The 19,310-nt window shown below is 41.7% G+C and overlaps 1 protein-coding gene across 6 annotated transcripts in view; it reads left to right on the top strand.

The window, feature by feature from the left end:
* The window catches only part of RALBP1 (ralA binding protein 1), a 56,791-nt gene that overhangs the window by 10,087 nt on the left and 27,394 nt on the right, over positions 1-19,310 (top strand). For 2 of the 6 annotated variants that reach the window (XM_050942153.1, XM_050942151.1), the window contains exon 1: positions 19,046-19,177. In XM_050942153.1, the coding sequence (XP_050798110.1) occupies positions 19,159-19,177 (19 nt within the window). In that variant the 5' untranslated portion in view covers positions 19,046-19,158. Of the gene's footprint in view, positions 1-9,094; positions 9,241-12,257; positions 12,340-13,974; positions 14,267-19,045; positions 19,178-19,310 lie in introns of those variants that run through there. The other 4 variants (XM_050942149.1, XM_050942150.1, XM_050942148.1 and 1 more) reach the window with 4 other exon arrangements.

Here is a 19,310-nt window from a genome sequence, read left to right as displayed (position 1 = left end):
CTTGGAAGGCTATTCCAGAACTTCACTCCTCTGATGGTTAGAAACCATCAAGTCTAAACTTCCTAGTGTCCAGTTTATATCCATTTGTTCTTGTGTCCACATTGGTACTAAGCTTAAATAATTCCTCTCCCTCCCTAATATTTATCCCTCTGATATATTTATAAAGAGCAATCATATCCCCCCTCAGCCTTCTTTTGGTTAGGCTAAACAAGCCAAGCTCTTTGAGTCTCCTTTCATAAGATAGGTTTTCCATTCCTTAGATCATCCTAGTAGCCCTTCTCTGAACCTGTTCCAGTTTGAATTCATCCTTCTTAAACATGGGAGACCAGAACTGCACACAGTATTCCAGATGAGGTTTCACCAGTGCCTTGTATAACGGTACTGACACCTCCTTATCTTTGCTGGAAATACCTCGCCTGTTGCATCCTAAAATCGCATTAGCTTTTTTAATGGCCATATCACATTGGCAGCTCAGTCATCCTATGATCAACCAGTGCTCCAAGGTCCTTCTCCTCCTTTGTTACTGATGTGTCCCCAATTTATAACTAAAATTCTTGTTATCGATCCCTAAATGCATGACCTTGCACTTTTCACTATTAAATTTCATCCTATTACTATTACTCCAGTTTACAAAGTCATCCACATCTTCCTGAATGATATCCCGGTCCTTCTCCGTGTTAGCAATACCTCCCAGCTTTGTGTCATCCGCAAACTTTATTAGCACACTCCCACTTTTTGTGCCAAGGTCAGTAATAAAAAGATTAAATAAGATTGGTCCCAAAACTGATCCCTGAGGAACTCTACTAGTAACCTCCTTCCATCCTGACCATTCACCTTTCAGTACGACCCGTTGTAGTCTCTCCTTTAACCAGTTCCTTATCCACCTTTCAATTTTCATATTGATCCCCATCTTTTCCAATTTAACTAATAATTCTTCATGTAAAACCGTATCAAATGCCTTACTGAAATCGAGGTAAGTCAGATCCACTGCGTTTCCTTTGTCTAAAAAATCTGTTACCGTCTCAAAGAAGGAGATCAGGTTGGTTTGGCACGATCTACCTTATGTAAAACCATGTAAGTCATATAGGAAAAATTCTACTTGTTTAGTTGCCTGGTGCAAGTCACTTTTTGATGGGCAAGTAAAATATCATCATAGCAAAGATAGATGAGTACATTTGATATCTGGGCTTGTGTGTTTTCATAAACACTTTGCAAGGCTTAATTAAGTCTTACAACATCCCTGCACAGTAGATATTAACGTTTCATATTAATCATAATTAATGATATACTATGCGTGGCAGATTTGAGACCTTGGAAGCCTGAAAATTTCAAAAGACTATTGTATTGGGATGTGGCAGACACTGGGATTAGTGATAAACTTTTATATGTAACATTTATAAATACATCTTTTGTTTGCAATGTTGGTCCCAGGATATTAGAGAGACAAGGTGGGTGAGATAATATCTTTTACTAGATCAACTTCATCCACCCACCTTCTCTCTCACAGGTCATTTCATAGGTGATCCAGTCATTATATTGTACTTAGATTTTCAGAAAGCCTTTAAAAAGGGCCCTCACCAAAGGCTCTTAAGCAAAGTAAACTGTTATAGGATAATAGGGCAGGTTCTCTCAGGGATCAATAACTTGTTAAAATATTGGAAATAAAAGCTAGGAATAAATGGTCAGCTGTCAGAGTGAAGAGAGATAAATAGTGGGGTCCCTCAAGGATCTGTACTGGAACTTATGCTGTTCAACATATTCATAAACAATCCGGAAAAAGGGGTAAACAATGAGGTGGCAAAATTTGTAGATGATACAAAATGATTCAGGATAGTAAAGTCCTGAAAAGAAAGATGACTGTGAAGACTAACAGAGGAATCTCACAAAGCTGCGTGACAAAATGGCAAATTTAAATTCAATGTTGATAAATACAAAGTAATGCACATAGGAAAAACTGATCCCAACTCTGCATACATCTTAGAAAAGAGATGACTGAGGGATAGATGTGATAGAGGTCTATAAAATCATGAATAGTGCGGAGAAAGTGAATAAAGAAGTATTATTTACCCCTTCACTTAACACGATGATGGGATCCCCAGGGTGCTCTTGGAACTGGGGTACTGCTGTGCACCCTTATGCCTCCAGCCTGGGCTGTGTCTTACAGTGCTTTGCTAGTGACAAGCAGCAAACCCCACCAGGTGCTGCTGTCACTCAGGACAACAGCCCCACACCCAGCTCAATTGCATGACTGCTCCCAAAGCCACTCATGAATCACACAGAGAAAGGCACCAGCCAATTCCCCCCAGCCTTGCATCCCCAGACTATACCATCTTGCCCTGGTCAGAAGCCTAACCAGTGTAAGTTTATTACCCAGTCTGCCCCTCCCTCAATGTGGCAAGAACATGCACCAGTTTTGTACCAGATTTCCCAAGCACTTCAACCAAACCACACTGTTTTAGGTAAAATGTAAAACAAGTTTATTAACTACGGAAAGGTAGATTTTAAGTGATTATAAGTGATAGGCATAAAAGACCAGAGACAGTTACCAAAGGAAAAAAAAGATAAACGCGCAATCTAAATCTTAAACCATATTATACTAGGCTTTATTTAGATAGCAATTTTCTCACCCCACTGGATGTTACAGTTCTTAATGCACAGGCTTCTCCTTAAGCCTGGACCAATCTCCTCAGATGACTCACCACTCTTAAAAAAAAAAAACCACCTCAACAAGGGGCATAGCTCCCAGTGCTGGGGCACTGTTTACGCTGGCACTTTACAGCGCTGCAACGTGCTGCACGGGGGTGGGAGAGTTCACACCCCTGAACGAGAAAGTTGCAGCGCTGTAAATTGCCAGTGTAGACAAGCCCAGAGTCATAGAGTTGAGCAATCTCCATTATGTGGTGCTTCTGCAGCCCTCATTGAATTGTAAATCCCTTGATGATACCTCCCCTGCTGATTAATATTTGTTGAGCACCCTTCTGGAAGTGGTTTGCCTTCTTTGTATGTCACTAGCAAACTTGCAACATATTTCAGTAACAAGCACACAGCAAAATCTCATAACTGGATACATAGTAACAATATATGTATTTTGACATAACAATGGGTTTCAGAATATCATGATCTTTAATTTGATATCTTACATGGCATGTTTTATATGAAATATCACAACCATATATGAATGATGAATATGGGGGTTATAGGGTGCCATTTTGAGGTGCAGTATGTCACAGTAGATTTTTTTAGGACAGAAAATGAGAGTACCATCTTCCTTTGGGTTTGTGGAAGAAACTTGATGATGTGAGATTGCAATACTGTTCTGTGTTGGAAGCACTGCAGGTGCTTCTGGCCATGCAGCCAAATTCAGGATTACATTGTTAAACTAGCAATTGTTGAAAAGGTCCCCATTTCATGCTGCAATACTTCACTTCCCTAAAGTTTTTTTCTCATAATGGGTCTGATCCAATACTGTTGAAGTCAGTGGGAGTCTTTTAATTTACTTAATGAGCATTGGATTAAACCCATTAACAGTATGATAATACACAAGGCTTTCTACCCACAGTAAGAGTTAGGGCACAATTTGCTTTCCCACTCATCAAAAGCCCTTATCTATCGGAAGAACTGTTGTGCAGTATATAGGATGAATAACTAGTCTTTCTAGGTCATAAGCTTAATTACAGGCTTCCTTTCCCTTCTGGTGCCATTATTGAATGGAGTTCATCCCCACAACTGCTAATTCCATTTTAATCATATGGAGGTCATGAAATGTTCGTTAGAAGATGCTGCGATTCATTTATGTTGCATTATCATCCAGTGCAATATATCTTACGATTTCATTAATAACTTTCAAGTTGATCTTCTCTGTGTCATTTATCACCCCATAGAGGAATCAGAGCAAAGCTGTTTTCAGCTTTTTTGTTTTAGATTTGTCAATGCAAATGAGTTTGTGTTGTAATAATGCAGCCTGTTGTCAGTCTATATATGGCAGCAATTGAATAGGAAGCTGTAGAAGCTAGTCTACTCATGTCAAACCTGGAGGAGAACTACTTTTTGCTGGAAGTGTTAGGTTTGTATCAGAAGGTATTTGCTTTTGCGGACTGTAGTGCCTCTGTTAAATCTTATTATTTTTTATATTGAGAACTGGATCAAACAAAGCTAGATTGTTTACACTCATGTCTCAAATAAAGGATTATATAGCAGCTTTCATAAAATGGACCCAGAGCACTTTCCAGATTGTAAATACATGAAATTAAGCCTCTTCTTTGGAGAACCATGGCATCCTTTCAAGTCTGTTAGCAGTGCTTTCTAGAGCGGGAAAGTAAAGAATAAACTATCCAGTTGAAACTACTTTAGAGAATTTTTAGGTTGGAAAACTTGTATCTAAATTGGAGTATTTAACAGAGCTAATATCCCTACTCTTGTGAAAATATTTAACAACTTTTTCTACATCCCACCTAAAAAGATGCTACCTTTAGATAGAAGCACAGTGTCCCTGCTCCATTCAGACTCCTGCTGCCAGGTAATGGATTAGAAGGAAATGTGCTGTCCATTGTCACAGTAACATTACTTAGGATTTAGGCCAGGGGTCGGCAACCTTTCAGAAGTGATGTGCCAAGTCTTTATTCATTCACTCTAATTTAAAGTTTCACGTGCCAGTAATACATTTTAACGTTCTCAGAAGGTCTCCTTCTATAAGTCTGTAATATATAACTAAACTATTGTTGTATGTAAAGTAAATAAGGTTTTTAAAATGTTTAAAAAGCTTCATTTAAAATTAAATAAAATGCAGAACTCCTCAGACCAGCGGCCAGGACCCAGGCAGTGTGAATGCCGCTGAAAATCAGCTCACGTGTCGCCTTCGGCACCCATGCCATAGGTTGCCTACCCCTGATTTAGGCTTTTCTTTGACAGTGTCTCCTCCTAGTGCTAATAGGGCTCAGACCTGTTTAACTGACAATATCTATTAATCCTTGCCTAGACTATTTAAGGAGTGATATTAGCATGTTAGCTAAAATGTTTTAGAAGTCTAGTGTAGACAAGGCATGCTGCCTTTAACATATGCTAAACTGGTCAAGATAGTATGTTAAAGGCATTCTGCCTTGTTGCTCCAGACTTTTTAAAATGTCTTACACATTAGGTAACACATGCTAACATCACATCTTCAATTCTAGTCTACCCACAGCCTTAAATCACAGACCCAGATGGTAGAACTGGTAATTCTTGTTTCTCTTCCTGCTATGGAAAATCAGTTCCTATTCTTTTGCTTCCTGATCTATCATGTTCAATGAATAGTAGCATAGTGGCAATTGAAAGAGTAACAAGAACTGCTCAACACTCAAAATACTCAGTGCTGGATCCATTGGCTTTATTCAGCTCATTTTATTTCCATTGTGGTACTTTAGACATGTTTTCTGAATTAAATTGTATGGTATGTTTAGCTAAACCAATCTGTTCTTATTTTTACTGGAGTATCTGTACAGTCCTGCATAAACATTGGTGTTTTCAGGCCATTAGAGCTTTAAGTACAGAGGTGAAGGTTCCAGTGTGCACATGTGATTATTAAATAGAGTGGAATAACTGAGACCTGAGTAAGGGGTATTTCTTCATCTAAACAAGCCCAGTTCAGCAGCTGAAAGTGTAAGAAAACAAGAACAATCCAATATGATTGCTATTTGGACACTAAACACTACTGTTAACAGTCTGAAGCTTCTGCATACTTGTAGTGATCTAGGATCCTATGTGAAGACTTATTCAGAAATTTCAAATTATTTAAAAAGTGTGTCAGCCTCTGGGTATGTGCAAAACCTCGTGTGGGGTTATGGCAGTTGGGTAAAATAGCCCCAAAAAAGTGGGGATGGGGATTTGGCATAGTCAGATAAATTATAATAATATGTCTAGGGCTGCCGATTAATCACAGTTAACTCATGCAATTAACTCAAAAAAATTAATCACAATTAAAAAAATGAATTGCAAATAATCACCCTTTTAATTGCACTATTAAATAATAGAATACCAATTGAAATTTATTAAATATTTTGGATGTTTTTCTACATTTCCATATATATTTTATTCTGGGTTGTAACTGAAATCAAAGTGTATATTTTTATTATAAATATTTGCACTATAAAAATGATAAAAGAATTGTGTTTTTCAACTCCCCACATACTACTGTAGTGCAATTTTTTTGTGCAGTGAAAGTGCAACTTACAAATGTAGGTTTAAAAAAAAATTGTTATATAACTGCACTCAAAAGCAAAACAATGTAAAATGTCCCCTGGTATGATGGTTGAAGCATGAAGGGACATATGAATCTTTAGCACACCTGCCCTGTGGCGAGGTGGTGAATCTCAGGGCTTGAGCCATACAGGAGGCATGTGCTGGGGCTCCGAGCTTCAGCTGGAGTGGGGCTGAAGCCCGGAGCTCCAGCAAGTGTGCCCCACAGGTCTAGCCCTGAGATTCCCAGACCCTTAGCCCCATCGCCCCACTGCAGGGCTCAAGCCCTGAGCCCTAGCAGGCATGTCTGGCTCTGAAACTTCTGAAGATTGTCATATGTGGCTCGGAAAGCCAGTAAGTTTGTCCATTCCTGCTATAGTGATAAGCTCTATAGAAAACCCTTTGAGGAAATTAATAATTCTATCTTCAGAGCAGATCTGAATATCATGCAGTAAATAAGGACTACACAGTGAACAACAAGGAGAAATCAAAATACTGAATATCTTCTCCTAAATGAAGTAGGGGACCTGTGGAAAAAATAGTACATCATCATATAATTAAAGACTGTACCATAATGCATACACATAAGAGGGCCCAAATAAGATTGCACAGGCTACTTTAATTCTGGCATTTCCTAATTTATGAGTTCTTAACTTTGCAAACTTAGTAATTTTTTTTAATACAGATTTTTGTATGTGTAATACTAATAAAGCTGGGCTGGGGCTAGTATTATTTTGAAGATCATGTTAATAATGTATTTAATGATCTGATAGTTTAAAATTGCAGTAGGTAACAATCATTTTGCTAAATAAGAAAATTTTAAATAAAAATAAGCTTTTAGTTTTAAAATAGATAACATTATAGGATTCTTATGTAAGAGAGCATGAACCCTGTTATTTAATACAGATTTTATCTTCATCTGTGAAATTTCAGGGAGGGCCTTTATAAGACTTTAATTATCAGTAATTATGGAGAGTATGTGATTCACATGGGAATTATTTGATGAGCTGATCAGTCATGCCATTATGCTGACTTGTGAAATTTAAGCTTGCTTTACCTGTCTCTGTTGTTGCAGGTCAGCAAGCTGGGAGATTAGGGCAGAAAAATTTTAAGCTTCTCCAAGATAGCTCTTGAGTGTGTTTAAAACCCAGCACAACAATCTAAAATCCAGATGAGTGAGCTTTGTGTAAATGACAGAGAAAAACTAGATACTTGTTTTCACAGTTAACTAGTATCATCGTAGGTCAGATGCCACTCCTGAATTTGAAATTTGCTTTGTAGGACTTTCTTGTAGAGACTGAAGTACGTAACTTTGGAGAGAAATACACTTCTCTTTTACACGTGCGGGCGAAAGCTTATCCTTTATAAGACTATTTTTGTATATCCCAGTGCTTTACACTAATTCAATAAAGCTGTTTGGATTCCTGCTTGGTTTCAGCAAGCCAGGCTGAGTCACATCGTTGTCTTTTTCTCTGTTTTCATGGCATTTCACGTTGACAGAAAAACAAGGATGCACATTTGCACAACTGAATACTGATTTTTTATTAATACAGCTAGGCTTGGCAGAACTCGATTTTTATTTATTTTCATTTGATGGATAATGTGTTTATTTTAAAGCTTTTATTTGTATAAATTTTAAATTTTCAGTTGCATTAAATTGTGAGTTGAGGCATTTTTTTATTTTTATCAATTTAAAACTTTTGCAGTTATAGGAAATTATGGGGTCAGACAATAATTATTTAATGACAGTTCCCAAGCAGCATTTTTCTTTCTTTGCCTATCTGTAAATTTCAATTATTATTGATGGCAATCTTTTTTTCATCAGCTTGCGTGTGGATGGTTACATTTTACCAATAAAAATTGAATCCTTCCAAACCTAAATATAACTTGGCTTTTTCTCTTTAAAGAATGTGTAATTAAACCAGCAAGAGGACCTTCCAGTTTGCATACAGTACATTGCTTTGTCTCAAATACAACTTGGGTTTCTTTCAAGAGAATATTAAGAATTATTTTGATGTATTTTATGTGCAGTTGCCTGAACTATTGCATTTTTTTGCTGTAATACTTTAGTATGATTTAAAGCTAAATTATTTTAAATTGGTAAAACTATTGCTTGTTTTTTGTTTAAGTTGTTGTCAAATTTGACAGCCATCTGCATTATTATTGAAAGATTAGATTTGACAAAGATTTCACAATCCTTCCTCATAGCATAGCTTAGCGGTTGAAGTTCTAGTCTGGGAGTCAGGTTTGGGTTCTATTTCCAGCTCTGTTATGACCTTAAGTAAGTCACTTAACTCCTCTGTACCTCAGTTTTCTCATCGGTAAAAAGTGAGTAATCATCCTTAACTTCTAAGCGGTATGTAAGCCTTTATCACACTTATGTTTGTAAAGTGCTTTGAGGTTTTTTCTGCTCCTGCTTGTTTCTTTAAAAGTGAAGCTGATGTTTGTTACTAGCGTGCTTTTGTTCCAAGAATGGTGATCCTTATTTCCTTGAGGGATGAGTTGTTTCCTTAATTTGTCCTGGTCTTTTTGACGTAAGGCCTAAGATAATGAGTACATTCTGTACCCTGGGTCTTGTTTTTATGTAGCTGTCATAAAACAAGGTATCCCAGGGTGGTTGGTAGCCTGGGAAAGTACTCCCACTTTGTCTCCGTCTGTTGACTTCTTAGCTTTTAGCACTCTACTTCATCATGACAACTAGAATTTGAGAGAGTATGGAGAAAACACATTAAGTTTTGGGGCCATATGCAGTGTTTCTGGTGTAGACCTGCAGAGTACTTGCTGCTGTAGTAGAAATTCTCATCTACTTCACTCTGCATAGCAGTTGTTCTGAAGAATAGCAGCCAAGCGTGCAGTCACCTCTTTTCATTTGCCCCTGTTGCAGTCAGGACAAAGGCATGGGACTGGCTCAGCACAAAGAAATAATGAAGCATTCTGTGCTGAAAGTGTGTGTGGTGTGTAGAAGACAAGCACAGCCCTGAAAGCGGTATGGTCAAGAGCTTCAATCTCTGTGACCCATGTTGCTATAAGGTATGGCTGGTACCACCGCCTATTATTAAGATTGCGTGGCGCTTCCCATTAGAAGACCCATTTTTCTGTTCTTTATAATTTTAATCACTGGGGATGGAATATTTCTGCCTCAGATTCCAAATTTTTTGGAAAATTTAAGCCAAAATGGTTCAGCCATTTATGAGAATGAGGCTAGGGAAAAATACATTTGTTTTGCCCATTCTGGTGACCTTTTCTTCTAAAAGTTCTAGTTACCCATGTTTTGGAGCAGAGACTTGAAATTTGTAAGGACTACATTAACACAAACTAGGTGTCTTTTAATTCATGCTAGCGGGGAATACACAGGGCAGTTACAGCGCCACACTTCAGTGTGCATTGCAGCTCATGCCTCCGTAGTCCACATTGCTGGGCAATGTAGATAAGCCTGTACATTTGAGCAGGTAATTTCCCCGAAGATTCCATCTGCACAGGACTGAGCAGGATTTCCCCTGCAATTGCAGCTCTGGGCTGCTGCAGATCGTGTTGGGTCTGGGCGCCTGAACTGAGAGCAGGGAGAGTCTCTTATGCTGTCAGTCAGTGGTGGATTAGCCACTGGACCAACAGGAGCCCTGTTGTCCAGGAGCCCCGGGAAAATGGGCACCCCTGCGCCCTGGCCCACTCTACCCACCCGGCACTACAGCCGGGGCACACCCCACTCCACCTACCTGCTGAGCACTCCTACTGGGGAACAGAGCATGGGGGTTTCCCTTGCCCTCCCAGCACTCCTGCTGGGGAGCAGAGGAAGCCCTCATGTGCTGACCCCGCTTCCCGGCAGAAGCACTGGGCAGAGCAGAGTAAGCCCCTGCACTCCAACCCTGCTCCCCAGCAGGAGCACAGGGGAAGGGAGGGGCGGGAAGGGAGACACCCTACTTGCTTTGGCCCAGGTCCCCACCAAACGGTAATCAGCCTTTGCTGTCAGTGACTCTTACACTGTCAGAGACCCCCAAGGCAGTGTGGAGAAGGAAGCTGCCTTATCTGAATGCAGAGGGAGCAAGGACTGGACATTTGGGGGAAGGAGGGAGTAGCTTGGGGCTGTGGGAGGAATCTGGCGGGAGGGGACAGGTAAACTGAGACTGGGAATTGGCGAACGGAGACTGAGACTGGGAATCAGTAGGTGTGGGGAGACTAAAAGATGATGGGCAAGGAAATGGACTGAGAATCAATGGAGCAGGAGGAAGGAGGTATAGGGGAGGGGAGACATCTGACAAAGACTATGGAGGAGAATTAGGACTGTCTGGACAAAAGACTGGGATGAGGAGCTGGGGGAGGAAGATTAGAACTGAGAGCCAGAGCAGACAGGGATGACGGGGTCGGGATGGGGAGAGCAACTGGAGACCAAAGGGTGGGGGGAGGTAGAGGAGAGACAGATTGGTTTAGAAATTGGGAGAGGAGAACTGGCTGGCCAATAGGAGTGGGATGAGCTGCCTGAGAAATGGAGAATGGGCCTGGCGAGGTGAGGAGATAATGGAATTATGATTAGGAGCCTGGATTGGGAAAGAGAGAGGACTCGGACAGGTTGAGGAGGGTGGGGTAGAAGTCAGACTTCAGTGGAATGGTCAAAAAAATCTCTGCCCACTAGAGCGTGCTCTCCTCCAGAGCCATGAATGGAACCCAAGATTCCTGAGTCTCACCATTCCTCTGTTGTCAGCAAATCTCTGTAAAACCCACTGGCATAGCGTCCCATCCACCTCATGGTAGTCTACATCAAGGACAACAGTTTACTGTTGCCATCAGTTACGCTGTTAGCTCAAGCGGCAGAGGTCCTTGTGGCTGATATAAAAGTTCCAACTCTGCTGATGACCCATGTGGATGTCAATATGATCTCAACATAATGGGTTGGTTTTCAATTTTGTTTTTTTAAAAACCTAGGAAATTCCACACACAACTACATTAAAAGAACATTATTAAGGTTGTAAAGTTAAGCACTCAAACGTTAGGACATGTCAGAATTAAGATTGCCTGTGCAACCTTAATTAAACATGTGAGTGGTGGAGGAGGTAGCATTAAGTGATTTAAAAGAAGTTATTATGGAATCAGTCCTTCAGCGCTGTGTGAAGCGCTACTGTGCTGTGGGAGGTGCCATCTTTCGGATGAGAGATAAAACTCATGTCGTGACCACAAGAGTAGGGATGTGAATCCTGGTGTCTTTGCCAAATTCTAATTGAAAATTAAAAGTTACGTTTAGATATTGCTCTATTAAACAGCTTCTGTATTCCAACCTATAGATGACTGCATTTCATTGGTGGGTGCAGTGATGTTCCTGTCCTTTACTTGAAGTATTATGAGGTTAATTTTGTAGCATTTTTAAAGCACATTGAGATATACAACCGAAGGATGCCATGGAAGTGCAAGGCAATGTCATTATTCATACTAAGTGCATTTTTATGGATTGCAAACTATGATATTGGAAATGTCTTGGATGGTCACAACTCTTAAACCACAGCAACTCCTAAATATTCCTGTTAGAGTATATACTATTACAGAAATAGTCACTTGTTTACATGTAAAAACAAGTTAGCACAACAGTTATTGAGGAGATTTGCAGCAAAGAATCCTGTGGCACCTTATAGACTAACAGACGTTTTGGAGCATGAGCTTTCGTGGGTGAATACCCACTTTGTCAGATGCATGTAGTGGAAATTTCCAGGGGCAAGTATATATATGTAAGCAAGCTAGAGATAACGAGGTTAGTTCAATCAGGGAGGATGAGGCCCTGTTCTAGCAGTTGAGATGTGAAAACCAAGGGAGGAGAAACTGGTTTTGTAGTTGGCAAGCCATTCACAGTCTTTGTTTAATCCTGAGCTGATGGTGTCAAATTTGCAGATGAACTGAAGCTTAGCAGTTTCTCTTTGAAGTCTGGTCCTGAAGTGTTTTTGCTGCAGGATAGCCACCTTAAGATCTGCTATAGTGTGGCCAGGGAGGTTGAAGTGTTCTCCTACAGGTTTTTGTATATTGCCATTCCTGATATCTGATTTGTGTCCGTTTATCCTTTTCCGTAGAAACTGTCCAGTTTGGCCGATGTACATAGCAGAGGGGCATTGCTGGCATATGATGGCGTATATTACATTGGTGGACGTGCAGGTGAATGAACCGATGATGGTGTGGCTGATCTGGTTAGGTCCTGTGATGGTGTCGCTGATGTAGATATGTGGGCAGAGTTGGCATCGAGGTTTGTTGCATGGATTGGTTCCTGAGCTAGAGTTACTATGGTGCGGTGTGCAGTTACTGGTGAGGAGATTTGGATATCTATAATTCAAATAAGAAAAACACAAGACAAACAGGAAACAGTTATCAAAATTAACACCATTGAAATAAGAAAAATTAGTTGTGTCCTTTGGATAAGAATATACAGTCTAACATATATGATCATTTATCTAGGGTTATTTTCACCCCCAGATAATTTTGTGCATTTTGTTCCCCTGAATGAAGGTTTATCTAGTTATTTTTAAATGGAATTGTTCTCTGCTTACATTGGGGAGGTGGGGATTTCTCACTATATAGTGTGTACATCACTGAGCAGGAGCTCCAGATCTGCTGACTCCAAGGAGTTGGTTACGTTGAAGCCAAAATACTGATGTTTGGAAGCAATCCTCTGGCAACTAGAATACTCTTCATGTGGAAGTCAGTTCATCAAGACTCTGTTCACATTTCATTGTAAACCCATAATTCTATTCTCTGAGCCTTTTGTCCAAGCACACCAGTAGACGTAGGAATGGAGAGTCTCCTAGACTGAGGAAGCAGGGAAAGCAATAAAATGGAAAAGTTACATTTCAGGATGACCATTTAGATTCAAGAGGCCAAATTCAGCAAAAGCTGATGCAGGGAGATGTAAAATATCCTATGAATCAATCCGGTGGAGGGCAGAGTTTCTGCAACTGCTCTCTGAGAATGTGCTGGTTTGGGAAGAATTTTAATTCTGGCCAGGAGCTCTGCTATAAGGAACCTCTGAAGGGAGCCTTCTGCATTAGTGGCCTTTATGGCTAACTTGGCCATGACTCCCTAATAGGTAGCTTGCCCAAATTTTGGGTTCTGCTTGCCCATTATACTCCTATCCTTTGTAAGCGAGGTTGTGGTTGTTCTGCACTGGATCAACCCACTCCTCCTTGATTCTCTCCCTCTTCCCTCTCACTTACACCGCCATAAGCTGGAGATGAATTTGACCTCATCTCTTTTCATATTGGAGCAGGATAAGCAAATTCTTGTTTGCATGTAGGCAAGATAATTAATTGGAGAAGAGAATGATCTCTGTATGTGAGTGGTGGGGCCTGTAGAAGGTACTCATGGTCACTGCCAGCCCCCATACAAGAGTAATTTGTGTGAAAACTAGAAGCGTAAATTCCAGTAAACCTTTCAAACAAGCAAACAAGAACCAAAACCACTACCTAATTCAAGAAGTAGAAGCTTCTAGGATTATTTTTGTAACTGGTATTCAAATCTGTTGATATTTGAAATGGCAAATTTTAAATATTTTATCCTTTTCCAGTTTAACTGTCTAATAGATCCCTCAGTACATTTGTATAACAAGGCTGCAGTTCAGTAATTGTCAGATCCTGCAGACACTTACTGCTGAGTATAGTACCAGGAGCGATCCCATTGACTGTCTCATTGTAATAAACATTACTGTTGCTGCTGGTTGTAGGATGGGGATCTAAGGAGGTTGTTTAAAAAACATTGTTTGGAGTATTTCAGAGATCTTCTTTGTTTTTTCTGTTGTAGGTGTGATGGACAGGTGACAAATTTTTCATTTTGTGTCAGGGAATCAGAATGACCGAGTGCTTCCTGCCTCCTACCAGCAGCCCTAGTGAACATCGCAGAGTGGAACACAGTGGGGTTCTTGCCCGTACCCCGAGCTCCGAAGAAATCAGCCCTACAAAATTCCCTGGATTATACCGGACTGGTGAGCCTTCACCACCTCATGACAATCTACATGAGCCTCCAGATATAGTGTCTGATGATGAAAAGGAGCATGGGAAGAAGAAAGGAAAATTTAAGAAAAAGGAGAAAAGAAGTGAGTAGGCAGCTTCTTACTCCATGTGTGTGATCTCTCTAACTCGGAGTTTCTCAACCTGGGAGTCTGGGATGGGTTTGGAGGAGGGTCACAAGCAGGGCCTGCATTAGGGGGTGCGAAGCAGGGCAATTGCCTGGGGCAGCCCCACAAAACTAATTGACATGTTTCACAGGGCTGAAGCCTGGAGCCCTGAGTTTGAGATGGGGGTTGCAATTTTTGTGGCGGGAACGGGACGGTGGAGGGTCCAAAAAAAATTTTAAATCCAAAAGGGGTCGCCAACACTCGCAGGTTGAGAAACACTGCTCTGACTCCTTTCTTTTCATGCCTAAATTTTGAGCTATGATTGCCTCTCTTAAAAAATACTTTGTTGTTTTTAAATATCTTACTTCTTTCTAGGAAAGCTAATGAGCAGGTTTATCCAAAGTCCAAGACACTGCTCGGTCAATTGTCTGGCAGTGGGTTCTCTCATTCCTCTCTCTTCTTTCAGACACATCCCTCGAAGTCTGAAGCGATAATTGGGTATGTCTTCACTGCAGAGTTAGCCCATGTGTTGCCCCTGAAGGTTCCATCCACCAAAGGAAAATCTCTAACCTGGGTTTAAGCCCAAGTGAGCACAGCCGAACGTATAGGCATGAGCTTGGGTTTGGCTTCAGTCCAGGAACCCACCTGCTGTTAGTGTGCTAATCCTGTCCCACAGTTCCACCTAGGCTGTACTTCCTTGTTTTAGTCCTCCATTCCTCTGCACTGCATTTTTAATCTCGTGTAACTGCTCCAATTCTGCACTTTCACAGCATTTGAACAGATATGCTATCAGAGAAATCCACCTCCTGTGCTGCCAGTTTGCCAGAAGCTGACACCAGCCCTCTGATAAAGGTTTTGTGTGATAATATCTGTAATTTGGGGAAATATCTACAAAATGACATATGTTTAGTGGACGGGAAAGAAATGGAGAGGCAAAGGAATCAGTCCATTAGGTGTGAATTACTTTGGTTTGCAGACTGAATTTCTTAACGAGCCAGGATGAGTGAGGCAATATCTTTTATTGGACCAACTTCTGTTGGTGAGAGAGACAAGCTTTCCAGCCACACACAGCTCTTCTTCAAGTCTGGGAAAGGTATTTAGAGCCTCACAACTAAATGTAGGTGGAACAGACTGTTTAGCATAAGTTGTTAGCACATATTCAGGCCGCTCTGCCTTGAATGTTCCCTTAGCTTAGGCTAACTGCAGTGAAGACATACCTTGAGAAAGGAGTTCCCAAGCGTGTTCGCAAATTCTGAGATAATAGCATGCCAGTAAAACAGAGCACTTTGGTGTCAAATCTCTTTAATTGTCCAAAAATAGATACTTTTTGTTTTAAATTATTTCTATAATTTTTAAAGTCAGAAGAGTGAAAAATTAACTTTAACCCTTTGCCATCCTGTAATTTTTTGTTGTGGAATCACTCAAGTTTTGTGTGTGCATACTGTATGCTTTTTGAGGTGTAGTGAAATGTGCACTATGGTTACTTAGTTAAGCCTAGTCACGTAGCCACAAATTATGGACCTAAGCATGAAATGGCATATTTACTATTTTGTATATTATGGTGGTGCCCAAAATGAGCAAGCAAATTGTAAGATCGGCATCTTAAAAAACAGATCGAGAAAGGGAGGGGTAAAGTGGTGCTGTGGCATTCCCTGCCACAAAATCATTTTTTAAAACTTCAGCTTTCACAGCAAAAATTGTTTCTGGTCCTTAACAGTTGTGAAGAAAATGGTAAAAACACAAAATGATTGTAAACTTGGTACAGTGATATCTTCCTGAGCCTTCAGACAACCTAAAGCAATGGCTCAGAGAGAGATTAACTGCCTCACTCCCCACAATACGTTGCTAAGTCTGAAACCTAAAGATGACAGTTTAAATGTCAGTACTTCCAACTATTCGCTGCTGTTCATTTTGTCAGAAACATTCAATTAACGTGCTTACTCCACAATCGCTAACTACACCTCTACTCCAATATAATGCAGTCCTCGGGAGACAAAAAAACTCACTGCGTTATAAGTGAGACCGCTTTACATCAAACTTGCTTTGCCCTTCCTCGTTCTCTGACTGCCCCCTCCAGAGATCCCCATCCCTAATCACCCCCAGGATCCCACCCCCTACCACCCGCCCGTCTCCTGACTGCTCCGACTCCTATCCACCCCCATCCCCCTGCCCCCTGACAGGCACTCACCGGCAACGGCGGGAAGCGGAGCATCCTGGCCCCAGTCCGCTCCACTCCGCCAGCTCCCAGCCATGTCGCTCCGCTTCCAGCTGTCAGTGAGTTCGGGGAGGTTGGGGAAAGTGGAGCGACGCGGCCCCAGCCCGCTCCGCTTTCCTTGCCCCAGCCCCAGCTGTGTCGCTGGGGGGTGGCTGGGAAAAGGTCCTGCACTCACCTGTGACGGGAAGTGGAGCGCCGCGGCTGGGAGCTGACCGAGTGGAGCTGGCTGGGGCTGGGCTGCTCTGCTTCCTGCTGCCAGTGAGTGCAGGGAGTTTGGGGAAAGGACAATCCCCGCACTCACCTGCGTTGGGAAGCGGAGCACTGCGGTTGGAAACTGGCAGAGTGGAGTGGGCTGGGGCCGGGCTGCTCCACTTCCACCACTGCTGGTGAGTGCAGGGGGGATCCCTTCCCCTAAGCCACCTCCCCCGAGCGACATGGCTGGGGCCAGGGCGATGGAAGCAGAGCGGGCTGCTCTCGGCCCTCCACTAATCCCCTGGGCCACTGTGGGACTGCAGGGCCCCCAAAAGTGCTCTCCCACAGCTCCTGCCCCTCAGAGACTGAGGGGGGCAGCCCCTGACCACCCCTGAGACCCTCTGCCCCTTATCGAACCCCTTGGCCCCGGCCTGGCCCGGCACCCTTAACATGCTGCTCAGAGCAGCGTGTCAGAGCTTTACCGCGTTGTATGCAAACCCGCGTTATATCAGGGCGCGTTATATTGGCATAAAGGTGTACTTCCCTCGGTGCTAAAAGCATCGCCTTCACCAGTAACTACTTATATGACACACAGTTATATCTTGTCAATAAAAACTTGTCATTGAAAACATGATGACAGCATAAAGTTCAGTCAACTCATATTAAAATGCACACAGGGACTACTGTACTTGTAATATTCAGATTCATATTTAATTAAATGGCAAGAAACCTTAACGCAGAGTTAAGGTAGCCCAATGGTAGCACGTATCCTTCCAGAATGTCGAGTTTCAGCGAAACTCAAACTTCTGAAAACCAGAAAATTCAGAGTTAAGGTAAATTCCCATGCAACCTTAACTTTGCCCTCTGGAGCTGGCGGGAGCCACTGGGAATTATCTGTGTCATGCTGTCTTGCCTGGCTCATGACCATGAGTACCAGCCTCAGGGCAGACTATCAAAAAGCAGGGCACAGACATCCTAAACTGGTTGTATGTTCTATAATTAGATTTCACTAACCTGGTAACAAGTGTGAACTTTGAAAGCACTGTAACAGTCTTATCATGGAGTCACAGACCGTCTCCTTGGGCATCTATGTTGGCGATCGCTGCAAGTTGGACTATGTGATAGATTATAAGTGGGCAAACTGTGGCCCACGGGCTGTGTCCAGCTGTCAGAGCTTTTAATCCAGCCCTCGAGCTCCACTGCTCCGCACCAGCACTCCCACCGGGGAGCTGGGTCAGGGGCTTGCCCCATTCCACCAGTCCATGTTCTCCTAATCTTTCTGAACCAGTCTCTCATATTTCAAACTTGTAAGTAACAGCCAGGCAAGGCTTGTTAGTTTTATCTTAGTTTTCTCAACTTGTAAATGTTCCTTTTTGCTAAGAGGATTTACCTCTGTTTGCTGTAACTTTGAACCTAAGGCTGGAGGGGGTTCCTCTGGACTCTATGAATCTGATTACCCTGTAAAGTTATTTTCCACCCTGATTTTACAGAGATTATTTTTACCTTTCTTTCTTTAATTAAAAGCCTTCTTTTTAAGAACCTGATTGATTTTTCCTTGTTTTAAGATCCAAGGGGATTGGATCTGGACTCACCAGGAATTGGTGGCGGAAAGGAGGGGGGATGGTTAAATTCTCCTTGTGTTAAGATCCAAGGGATTGGATCAGTGTTCACCAGGAATTTGGTGAAGAAGTCTCTCAAGCCTATCCAGGGAAGGGAGTTAGTATTTGGGAGTGGTGGCAGCAAAACCTGATCTAAGCTGATAATTACATGCAGGTCCTCATCTGTACTCCAAAGTCCAGAGTGGGGAAAGAACCTTGAGAGAAACAAACTTGTGTTGTCCCTGTTTGAAAATGAATTGTTAATTTCTTGAGCATTCATCGCCCACCATACAATTTCCATACCCAGATGTGGCCCTTATGCCAAAAAGTTTGCCCAGCCCGTGATAGATGATCACTTTACACCAAAAATACCAACAATTTTCAGGTTACTCCCAGTCACTATCCTCAGGTCAGTTGTACTCAGATCTCAAACCAAAGATAATGCCGCTAGCCAATCCTGTAATAAACTAACTAAAGCTTTGTTAACTAAGAAAAGAAATGAGTTACTTACAAAGTTAAAACAGGAAACATTTACAGGCCAATGAGTTACAGTCTTAGATTTAAAAAGGTAATATAATCTTCTATAATAAGCAGTTCTGTATGTCCTTAGGGCTGACTCAGGAGAATCTCTTGTTTAGTAATCTTTGCCTTTCAGAGTCCAGACAGTATAAAAACCCAGTTTCCTTTTCAGGGATTTTTGTCCCTTTCACCCCAGAATCCAAACAGATGGGATGAGTTCATGTGCAGGTCTCCCCTTCCTGCAAGGAGTGAGGAATGCAGTCAACAATGTGCTTTGATGCTACCCATTGCCCCCTTTGCCTTCAGTGGGCCATCTTGTATGCAGGACAAGCACTTTACCTTAATTAATGCTGCTTTTCCTGTTTGGTGAGTTACACAATTATAGTGGTTTTACAATGCACTATAACTTTATACTATGGGATACAGTTGTTATAAGTAAAATTAATACCTGCAGCATCCTGTAAGCGTTCCATAAAGTCTAAACACTAAACATGTTCAT

Source organism: Gopherus flavomarginatus, chromosome 2, assembly GCF_025201925.1.
Source record: "Gopherus flavomarginatus isolate rGopFla2 chromosome 2, rGopFla2.mat.asm, whole genome shotgun sequence".
In the NCBI taxonomy this organism is placed as follows: Eukaryota; Metazoa; Chordata; order Testudines; family Testudinidae; genus Gopherus; species Gopherus flavomarginatus.
Note: the sequence above shows the minus strand (reverse complement) of the source record. Positions and strands in the feature narration are given on the sequence as shown.